Below are 12,323 nucleotides of genomic sequence, written 5' to 3' on the forward strand. Positions count from 1 at the left end.
CATTTTTAAATTTTTAAAGGCAAATTGAAAAATGCTCCACGTTGGAGCATTTTTCATTTTTTGATTTTTGAAGGCAAATTGAAAAATGCTCCACGTTGGAGCATTTTTCATTTTTCAATTTTTAAAGGCAAATTGAAAAATGCTCCACGTTTAAGCATTTTTCATTTTTCAATATTTTATGGCAAATAGAAAAATACTTGAGGTTAGCAATTTCAATATTTTGTCCTTAAGAAGAAGATTGAAATTTGTTTCTTTTCTAAAACAATCAAATTCAAATGTTTTAATTTATTCAAACTGTTGATAGATGAAATCTTTTTAAGACAAACTTATCATTACTTTTAATATTATCCTCGTGAAATCAAATAATGTAATGTCATGAAAATTACAAATTTCAATTCTCATAACGAAAATGATTTTTCAGAAGTGACTTCAACAGATGTTTGTTACATTTATCAAACCAATTAATTTTAAAATTTGTAGGGTATTTTCAAAATCTATTTGTTTAGCTTAAAATGAAAAATGTTTGGCGTAAATATACACGGTCTGACAAACGTATCATTACTTTTAATAATATCCTCGTGAAATTAAATAATGTAATGTCATGAAAATTACAAATTTCAATTCTCATAACGAAAATGATTTTTCAGAAGTGACTTCAACAGATGTTTGTTACATTTATCAAACCAATTAATTTTAAAATTTGTAGGGTATTTTCAAAATCTATTTGTTCAGCTTAAAATGAAAAATGTTTGGCGTAAATATACACGGTCTGAAATGGCCTATATTTGTACTCGACTGTACTGATTTTGACTCATCCAGTTTAAATTGGTCTGAAATACTTGATAATACTCGACTTTAGTCGGAACCATACTTAATATTCTGAATTTGTACTCGACTTTCACTCAACCACTACTTAACCATTCAATACGCGTATAAACCATATTTTACTTAGTCTGAACCATGCTCGACCTAGTCTTAGCCGTGCTCGACCTAATCTTAACCATGGTCGACCTAGTCTGACCCTACAGATGTGAGCTTATCAATGACTTTTCCCCAAGCAGGAGGTATTCGTTTATATATATATACATATATATATTAATTTCTTAAAATTGTATCCCTTTTTGATATATATTATATATAATTTCTCTAATTCTTCGTCAATTTATCCCTTTGTGCACCCATTGTATAAAAAGAAATTAATCAACGTGTGGTTCGTTTGATCTCAGTTCTTCATTGGTTAAAATCCGATTATGACGTCGAAATTTCGTGCTTTTCTCTGAATGTCCTATTGTGACGGCATGAAAAAAGGCGACTATGCCTGATGACGTCACATCGAAAGAACACATCTTTTTGCAGATCTTTCGAAAAGAAGGAATACGTTTTCCTGCATATTGTTTGAAAATCATTAGAGAAACAGATTCTACCACCAAATCTCGTGTAATATGATATTTATCCACTCTCGACAGTTAAATTTTAAATATTTAAAACGCTCGGCGAGCCTCACGTTTTAAATTTTAGAATTTAAATGTACCGAGTGGATAAATATCGTATCACACTCGATGCAGTGGTAGAATCTATATATATCCCTAATTTTCATAAAAGATATATTTTTGATATAAGGTTTAACGATTTTAGTGATTTTGTTGGCTGTTGTTACATCATTAAAATGGTAATTATATAATTATTATTTGTAACCGTGAAACATATGTAGTTTTTATTTAGAAATTTAGGAAAATTAGGTTTAAAAAAACACATGCCAAACAAAAAACACCTTAAAAAGGTTTTATTACGCTCAGTATACATTTAAGTGTGGTTTTAATGTAAAAGTTTAAAATTAATACAATTATATTATTATATAAACAAAAAATTGATTTAACTATATCTTTTTCACAAATATGAGAATCAATGTAAGGATGTAAAATTCTGATTTTATAAACAAGTATATCTGTATTTCATTGTGGCTGTTGTCATTTTAGTTATACAGAAATTTATTTTAATAGTTTAAGTTAAAAAAAAAAAAGCAGTGGTTATTTGGTCAGACTGATCGAGTACTGTTCAGACCTTTGGTCGAGTATGGTTTTAGCAGACAGAATAGGTCAAGTACAGGCCGAGAACGGGGCAAGAGATTTTCAGACTAGTCGGTCAGTAGTTCATACTATTTTCAATGACAAAGATAAGGGTCAAGTAAAAATCAGTACAGTCGAGTATTGTTAAGACTGGGGACGAGTAATGTCGAGTACAATTCAGACCCATTCAGAGTGGTCGAGTAAAAATCAGTACAGGCGAGAAAGATATAGAAAATTTAAGACTTTTTTACTGGTTTGTAGTGAAAATAAAAAAAACATCTGGGAACACATTCGAGTTTGTTCAATTGAGTAATAACTCAAGGAAATATCTGTGTCGATGATGTGCACAAACGGGATAAAAATTAAAATTCACGTCTAGCTATAATCAATATTTTGTTTTTGTTGAAACGAATTAGCATAACAAAGATTTATCAATATTTAGAGAACAGGAAGCACAAGTTGAAATTGTCTTATTTTAAAGCCTAGCCATATCATTCTTAATATATCAAACAGATTGAATTAAACATTATCATGAGTATTGCTAGTCATGTTAGTCCCACTATTGACCTTTGTGTAAATGCTAAGAAAAAAATACAACAAAACAGATGTGATCAGGTTTGAAAATATCCTTATTGTATTTTTCAGTCAATGCAATCATTGTACTTTAAACTATGATCTAGTATATGGTTGGTTTAGTTTTATCATTTACTGCATTGTTTCTTAAAGTAGGTGAACTGAATACAAATTACACTGGCACCGCTTTCGAGGAACATGTAATCTTCTTGAAATAATACTTCTTAATTATTTAATTAATATAAATGGCACAGATTCTCGAGACACCATTGATGTGCTTTATCCGTGACTAAACTTTAAATGAATTGCATTTGAGGTGCAGTTGTACTTGCATACACATGATACAGTGAAATAGTTCTTTTGTGGGTTTTAAAAAAGTCAGAAATTATATATAGGTGTAATGAAAACAAATTAACCTTTGGTAATTCTGACAATTAAAGTTTATCCACCTCACATGTTACCTGTGTAAACTTTGAAGAAAAACAAATATTTCTTTAACAATAGGTCTATATTTAGTGATACACTAAATACTCTCTCTTTCTGTTTACATCACACGAGTATTGTCGTTAGAAGTTAAAATACATGATTGTCAAGGGTGTTTCAAACAACGAATTATTTTGTGTCCTGTATGTGTATTTTTAATTGGAACGAAGAAATCATATGCATAAAAATTCTCTTCATACTCTTTTACAGGTAAAAAAAATCTTACCTCTGTCAGTTACAATGTATTTCTTTAAGTATCAGTATCATATCTCAAAATCGATTTGATTTGTGTATACAACATACTTTGACTACGCTCTGATTGAATAATTAAATTGAATAGGTAAATTTTACTTACTCTTTAACGTTATTTTGGCGGAATTTTTCAATTAAAGATCGCACCAAAATATGAGGCAATGTTCGTTTTTGATAGCAAAACTAAGTATAATGATAGCACTGTTGACCGTTATGGAATAACCGTTTTACAGATGATATCTGATATGTTCCTTATGTCGGAACTACAATCCCCTTCTATTTTCACGAATGTGACCTACCGAATTAGGCTATTTATCGGTTTTTTAAAAACATAAGCAGCACAAAGGGTGTCACATGTGGAACAGGATCTGCTTATCCTTCCGGAGATCCTGAGATAACCCCAAGTTAATGCAAGTAAACGACAAAATTTAAAAACATATATCTATTTTTATGGATGTAAATATATTCCTCGTTCTCCATTTTGAATGAAATAAGTTGTTGTCAGATTTAATTTATAAGTTTTTACTGCCCTTTCGGCATGGTCCAACTTTTCTCAAAATGCAACTTAGTGTTACAAATGGCAATGATAAGAATACGGTAAGAAATTTTTTTTTTTAAATCATAAAATCAAGGTCATATTTTTTTAGTTATTAAAATTTGCCAAAGTTAAATATAAGAACAATTAGCTATTTTGAAAAATCCTTTCGCGCCAAATTTTCAATCGTCTAGACATCAAAACAAGGTAATCGACTTTTTCTAATTTCCTGCCTTTTCTTGTTCTGATATCTATATGCTATCAGCTTATAACGTTTATGAAATTTAGCCCTCAGTGCTCTCCAACTTCGTACTGTATTTGCCTTTTTTAACTTTTTTGGATTCGAGCGTCACTGGTGAGTCTTTTGTAGACGAAACGCGCGTCTGGCGTAAATATAAATTTAATCCTGGTGTCTATGATGAGTTTATTTATTCGTTAGGATAGCAGATATGCTATATATTATTTTTACAAGATATATAGAAACCATTACTGAAACAAGTGTATCCCGATATTTCTCCACTGGAGACAGTTAAATTTTAATATTTTAAGCTTAAGGCTTGTCGAGCTTTGTATTAAATAAAACTGAACTCGAGTTATAGCAGTGGAATCTGTTTCTATAATGAACTTAATCCTTCCTTTTCAAAGATATGACAACAAATGGAAGTTTTTAACGACCTTGACTGGCTATACAGCCCTTGCACGGTCGGTCAAAGATATGTAGAAAGTTGTGTGCTTTATATGGGACGTCAACAAAAGATGCGATACACGACTTTTAAAGATGAAGTTTTCTATGTATAGGACCAATATTGAAGGTAGTAATACGTAATGACCATGGAAATATAAATCCGTTTAAAAAATGATTTTTGCTTTTATGAAGTCATTTGGCGAAATTTAAGTTTTTTGACCAAATTTACATAAAACGTCAATTTCAAAAATAGAAGTTCCAACTAATGATGCAAACCTCTCATTTAAAGGTAAAGACAATGTTTGCCATAAAAAAAAATTTCAATCATTCAGTTTCTTCGTTTATTCGTTAAGCAAAGTTCGGCCCACCAAGAAATCGTTAAAATGTATACATTATCAATTGATTTACCATGGACAGAATGTGTACAGGGAATTTAAAAAAAGGTAGCAATCTTAAAACTAATCCAAAAGGTTCCTAATTTACAGTGTGTTGTTTTAAAATCTAAAGCCTTGATTTGAGATGAAAACATTTTAGTCTTTTTTGCATTTTTTGAGATTTCAAAAAACACTCTTTTTTTACCAAAGATTTAGAATGATTTAGAGAAAAAAACAATTTTTCAACCCATTAGTTCCAACATAAACATAACTTGATTAGCGTATTAAATGTAATTTGCACCCTATGATCGTTTAAACAGAATTTAGTTACTTTCCGACAGGTTTTGATTTCCATTATCATATGTGCATACATTGCAAATGAAAGCTTTTAAAAATAGGGTATCTCATTTTGTTTTATATTAAATACTTTTTGGTAAATTTTATAAAGTCGTGTATCGGTTCTTTTGTTGGCTAGTATAGTAATCAAAGGTACCAGGATTATAATTAAATACCCTAGACGCGCGTTTCGTCTACATAAGACTCATCAGTCTGTGTGTTCTAAGTTTCAAGTTGATTAGACTTCAACTTCATCAAAAACTACCTTGACCAAAAACTTTAATCTTAAGCGGGACGGCCGAACGAATGCACAGACTAACAAACAGACGGACGTACAAACGAACAGACGCACAGACTAGTAAGCATAATGTCCATAAATAGGGTATACAAAATATTGCTAGTATGATAGCACTACGTGATCGAAATACTAGTACACACAAAAATATTCACCCCAGAGGAACGCACAATCAAAATTTACAATAGTCGACACAACATGCAAACCTCAGTACTACAACGAACATATTATTACCTTAGCCGTATTTGGCACAACTTTTTAGTATTTTGGAACTTCAATGCTCTTCAACATTGTACTTGTTTGTCTTTATGAATATTTAGATATGAGCGTCACTGGTGAGTCTTGTGTAGACGAAACGTGTGTCTGACGTACTAAATTATTATCCTGGTAACTTTGAAAACTAATACCATCAACAGAAGACACCACTGGATATCAGAATCAGTGAGGCTCATACGCAATTAATATGAAATCTCGAACTTTATACATACTTTACTAATATAAAATCTCGAACTTTATGCATACGTAACTAATATAAAATCTCGAACTTTATACATACGTAACTATTATAAAATCTCGAACTTTATACGATATTTTTCCCAATACTTGTCTAGACAATTTGGATGACAGTGGACTGGTAATTTCATAATTATTTGGAACTACATACGATTTGACATAATAGATTATCCAAACCAAGCCATAACAGAAACATGAAAAATAAAAACATGAATGTTGGATGAACAAAATACCGAAAGACGTCGTCAATTCACACTCGGTATAACAGTAATAATTGGGAATATGACAATGAGGATATAAACAAAAAGTAGAGAAAATATAGTTAATCCTTAAAAGTTGGTGTACACTTTTTGTTCATAAACAAAATCCAATAAGTATTTACCTTGCAAGAATTTACACAGTTTTACATCTTGAAACCAACAATGTATCAAGTTTAATATTTTTAATAAGAATGTTATTATTCATTACTCACTTATAATCACAATCATTTATTTTTTTTATCTAAAGCCAAAAAATCATCAGCAATTTTGTGTGACCTGTCAACTGTCTCTGGTTCACGTAACAGGTTGTTGCATCATTTTATTGATTTTAAAATATGGGAAACTGTTCACTAACATTGTTCAAATCGTACAAGTGATATAAAACACTTGTCATAAATAGAATAGACAGCTAGTAATATTATTTTTATATCACAAATTTATTTATCAAACATTTTGTTGTAAAGAAAATCTTTTTTTATTATTCAAAACGCTTGTGTTTATAAGATATGCCATTATTGTAATAACAGATAGTGAACATTCTGTAGAAAAACTATTCGAATATTCAGAAGTTTTAATTTGAATGACCATTCCAGATGCAATATTTTAAATATTTCGATTAAAGCGTTCCTGATCGGAATCGGAGCTACTAAATGTTTTAAAACAGTTTTCTCCACTTTTCTAAACATGTTTAATTACTAGGTTACAAAGCTCGATAATAATTGTACAATTTTTAGTTGATTTACGTAATAATTCAATCTTATTATTTTATATATGATTTTTGGCAACTTGTATGTGGTATCTCTGTTAACGGTTCTTTCCATAAATTTATTATTATCCTCAATAATTTTTATCATCCATACATTCTCTAGAGAACGTCAAGATTAACCATTTCAATTACTCTACTCGAATAACAATAACAAATTAAATAACTATCCAATATATGTATCCACTTTAGTTGTTTCAATTTAAACAGTTAACAAAAGTAAAGCTACTCCTAATATCAGTACGGAAATTATTTTTTTCACGTTGATGAGTTCCGTATGTGTGATGGAAGATACAATTATATCCTTTGCATTATTTTTTTCAATAAAAAATTTAGGAGCCAGTTTGTTAAACGGCTCAAATTGAAAGCTTAGATAGCTGTATCCCAAAAAATAATCACGTATGTACATTTCAATAATACCATTTTTGTTGTAATGTAAAAACAAGCTGAGTTGGTTTCCTATAAAAATCTTATGTTTATACGTGTTTGAAAGACAGGAACAAGTTGTGCTATACAGACTGCCCCTTGTCTCAACATACTTCGAACATTGTAAAAGGGGTGTTACTTTCGGAAATCCATCTTTTTGTTGCACAATCCCGATCTTAAAAAATATATCTCCATCATTTGTCTCGAAAAGAATGTCAATCTTTGTTTGGATCGCATTTGAGTTTACAAACTTTTTAGGACGTGTAAAAATGACAGGAGTTCTAGAACTATTGCTTGGAAATGTGTCACTGAGCTTTGCATTAGACATTGTTCTATCGTCCTCAGAAATGTATAAATCTTGATGCAATGTGTTACGATCAAATACAACCTCATTTGTTTCCATCGTTATTGAAACGGTTATTAAATCAGAATTATACACAGCGAAGACCGGCTTCAATGGACGTATAAAGTTCACGTTCTTAACTGTATGCAGAATGGTCGTAGCATTATTTTTTTGAGATTTGGATAGGAATAAAACTGATGAATCAAATGGTCGATAGGTAAGCATAAATCTCGCGTCAAAACAATATGGTCTGGTTTCACATTTAATTATGTCTGTACTATTAATTAAAACTGTATTGCCAATCACAAGATAGATGTCCGACTTATGTTGACAGGCAAATGCTCTGACAGACAAAATTGATGGAAATAATAGCTTAGTGCTGATGGTGTCATTTGTTAGTCCGAATTCAAAAATAAGTACTTCACCGTATTCCTGTAGTTGCAAATTTGGTTCATGAAATCTTATCGAAAATTCTATTGAACTTTCTTTTTTTGGAGAAAAAGATGAGTTTGAAAAACCACCTTGAAATTTAAAGAGCCTTCTTCTCGAACCACACAACATATGTTCTGATGGCACAGTAGCTACAGTCTGATTATCAGCTGATCTGCATGTAAACTGGCTTCCCACTTGAGTGTCAAACTTCAGTTCCGTGACTATAATAGAAAATAGTAGCATATATAATATAAGTAATCTCACATATATAAACAAGTTAAGTTTAAAATAATAATAAAAGGTATCAGCAGGCCACTTCTTTCTTTTTTAGCTGAAAAATTAAAAGAATATCATAAATCTACCAAATATCATCAGGTGAATGTTCACAAGACATACGTTAATATGTAGGAGATAACCGTGCTGTATTTTAAGCATAACCTCTGCAACTTTTAGATTTTACTATCTAGAATTGAGTTTACCTTACGACGCCCAGCGGAGCAAAGTAAATGGTGTTTTCGACAATTAAATCAAGAATACCATGCTTATAATTAATAAAGACAATTTCAATTTTATATAAACATGCAGTTACAAGTAATGGAAATGCTATCCCTCCTAAGTGTTACATATATATTACATGTCCAAAGTTTTTCAGTTTTTGTCATAAAATTGTCTGTTTGTTTTATGAGTTTGAATACTCCTTCTGTATATTTTGACTCACTTTTACAGATGTATAGATTTTTTTTCACCAAAAATAATCTTGTATGTTATCACTCACATATTATGTCCGAGCGAGCATTTGAAACGGATTAGTTTTGTTCAGTAGGTGAGTGAAAGCAAATTAATATGTAATATTTTATGATACATAATTCAATCATGCAGATCCGTATTGTATATATAATGTATACTTACGTTTACCATGTTCTCGTATATCAAGTCGTATAAGTGCTATTTCTGGTATAACCAGGAACACAATTATTAGCAACAGACTGCGCCATACTACATTTGTTTTAATATCGTTACAGTATTCTTGGTTGTTTTCATCGTCATGGTACCGTCGATTGTAAGCACGTTTGGTGCGCCTTCTATTGCGCCACTGTCTTTCAATTTGATTCGTTTGTTCAATTTGCCATTCGACTGACTGCATTCGGTTCAAAGGTAAATTGTCAAGATACTCGCGATAGATATTAGTAATAAGCTTGACAGGCATTATTGCTATATTTATGATGATTTTAATGGGTATATGTAGTATAATCCGTATCAATTGTATGATAAAATAACTAGTGCTAGTTGCTACAGGTAGGAAGATATTTTTTCCATATGCGTGTATCGTATTTTCCAAATGAATGTCTTGGTGATTCCCTGTAAGTATTACAAAAATGGACTAAATACCAAATAACACGAATTCAAAATAACACTAATTAAATGAATTGGTAGGCAGCATTTTTTCAAACTCATCACAACCTTTCAAAATCAAAAACGTTTATGTGAAAGATTATAAGGTACAAAGTCGTCTTGATTAATTTTTGTTTATTTCAGACAGCAAAAAAAAAAACCGAGCAAAAGGGAGTGGACATTTAACTCTTAGTTATGCAGAAATGCATATTATATACAAATGATCAAACCATGCATTAAGGATACCACTTTAAAATATCATCTGTCAGGTGATATGACTGGTTTTGGTTTTGTTCTCATGCAATGTTCAATAATTTTTTTATATATTGAAAATAAGTTTTGCGTCTGGCAAACAATTATTTTTTTACAGCATCGATAAATCCAAGGAGGAAAACACTTTACTCTCAAACTTGAAAACTTATATTTTGAAAATGTTATGAATCATTCTCCGTATGAAGAGGTACAAAATTCTTTATTGAAAACAAAAGTCTTGAACAAGAAATGTCGACAAAATAAGGATGGGGCTTACTGCTTAGATATCTTGCTATCTGGCATGAGAATGTTGAAAAGTGTTCACATTTGGTTTATGAAAATAGGAAAGTAACATTTGATAAAGGAAACAATGCCAGAACTAATAGATGAAAAGGTTTACATATTTAAAATACCTGGTCTGAAACATGAAAGATTAAACTGGATATTTTGATGGGAGATCATAAAAAAATGTTCCTTCTAGCTGTATACAGATTCCATTATACTGCTTATCTTACAGTGCATCTTTTAAATCAAATTAAAGTAAATATATTTGTACTTACCTATAACCTGATTCACTAACAGTATCTCATCTTCATCTCCCTCGTGGTTTTTCTGTCTGTTTATGCTTCTCTCGAACAATCGAAGACTATCGTCAACAAATTTTTTCACCTCCAAATCAATTTCGTCTTCAGTTGAGTCAACTTGGGTATTTAAGTACAGTTGCAATTGACCATCTACTGTTGGATGGACGTTCAAAAAGGAGCTAATACTATTGCAGTTAATTAATTGTTCAGAAAGACTACAACATTCACTTGCATTTTTAAGAAATCTACATAAGTAATCTTTTCTTGTAACTAGTTTTGATTCTATTGTTTGGAAAGCAATATCATATTGATCAAGAGGTCTTTTGATATTTCTATCATATATTGGGTACAAGTTTCTGTGGAACTTATCCCCTTCCTCTTGAAGAGTAGCAGTAGTCTTTTGGACCTTTTGTAGTATATAATTGACACGTAATATTTGCGTTCGAAGGGATTCAACGTCAATACCCAAATCTTGTTTTCTCTTTTTGAAAACTTCTTCGATGTCTTCCAGAGCATGTTTACTGATTTCTCGATGATCCTCGAGTGCACACGAAGGACACAGAACACTTTGACAATTTGCAGAATTACAGAAATATTTCAATTTCGCCCGGTCATGATTAGGAATCTGACAAATATCAAAATTGTCTTCTTTCTCCTGGAATGTCTCAGAATTGTTAACAATTAAGCTGTGCGATTTGTTTTCTGTTATGTGTTGTTGCCGACACATTTCACAAAAATCCATCTTACATTGTTGACATGTATGAGTAACATCCACAGTACGACCACATTTGCAGCATTTTTTGAAGGCATTACGATATGAGTGAGTCTGCAAAAATGACGTTAAATCCCTTCTTGTGTTATCTTTTGGAAAATCTATAGGACTCTCCACCTTATGCACAGCGTTACAAGACGGACATTTAAGTGTATCCTTTTTTCGACCGAGCCTTTTTATACATTCTGAGCAAAACGAATGATGGCACGGAAGCAGTCTTGGTGTACGTCCATCTTCATCAAACACTTCTGTACATATGCTGCATTCTAAATATCGTCGTTCTAATTCAGTTATCAAGCTGACCATATTTTTATCAGCCATCATTCTGAAAAATTTATATTCGTATAAGTTCTGAAATACCATAAACAAATATGAAGGTAATGTTGAGGTAGCACAAAACAAAGATTTTATACCTCCAATTCCCCAGTTTCAAAATGCTTTAACTTTCTTTATTATGCTTGAAAATTTATAAAAGTGATATATATGGACAGTTAACAAATTAATGCAATGCTAGAATTATAAAACAATTATGTAATCAATTATAATTTTAACTGTGTCTACAAAATTTTACAAGAAATTTCAACTGTCAATTGCAATTAGCTTCTTCATGGATACCCCGAGAGGTGGATTTTTTAATATGTTGCTCCTAGAACCATTATCTACAAAAGTGCGTCTCAGATTTTGGATAGAATGTTTAGATCAAACTTTACACATAATCAAACATTATTTACATTTATGTGGTAAAGATGTTGACACTAATTACAAATTTATGAGAAAATGGAATACGATAGCAATAATTTGAGACACCTTATTGAAGCTCCTGGTGTGCTGATTAAGATTTCGTTAAAATTTCCAGTATAACTATACAGATGATAAAGCTAAATTCATTCAAGTGAACTGACCACAATTTTGCCATTCATTGCATACTAATTACATAATGATTGCATAGACAAAACATTGCATTTATTTAAAGTTTAATCTTTTATC

The 12,323-nt window shown here is 31.0% G+C and overlaps 1 protein-coding gene across 1 annotated transcript; it reads right to left on the reverse strand.

Moving 5' to 3' along the window:
* Positions 1–6,888: 6,888 nt before the first annotated feature.
* LOC139486467 (uncharacterized) lies at positions 6,889–11,655 on the reverse strand. The gene is made up of 3 exons (XM_071271351.1): positions 10,541–11,655; positions 9,246–9,695; positions 6,889–8,557 (listed from the first exon to the last, which is right to left on the reverse strand). The coding sequence occupies exons 1-3, from the start codon at positions 11,640–11,642 to the stop codon at positions 7,338–7,340; spliced, it is 2,772 nt and encodes a 923-aa protein (XP_071127452.1). The 5' UTR covers positions 11,643–11,655; the 3' UTR covers positions 6,889–7,337.
* Between the last annotated feature and the right edge of the window lie 668 nt (positions 11,656–12,323).

The sequence above is a fragment of the Mytilus edulis genome, chromosome 8 (genome assembly GCF_963676685.1).
Source record: "Mytilus edulis chromosome 8, xbMytEdul2.2, whole genome shotgun sequence".
Classification (NCBI taxonomy): Eukaryota; Metazoa; Mollusca; class Bivalvia; order Mytilida; family Mytilidae; genus Mytilus; species Mytilus edulis.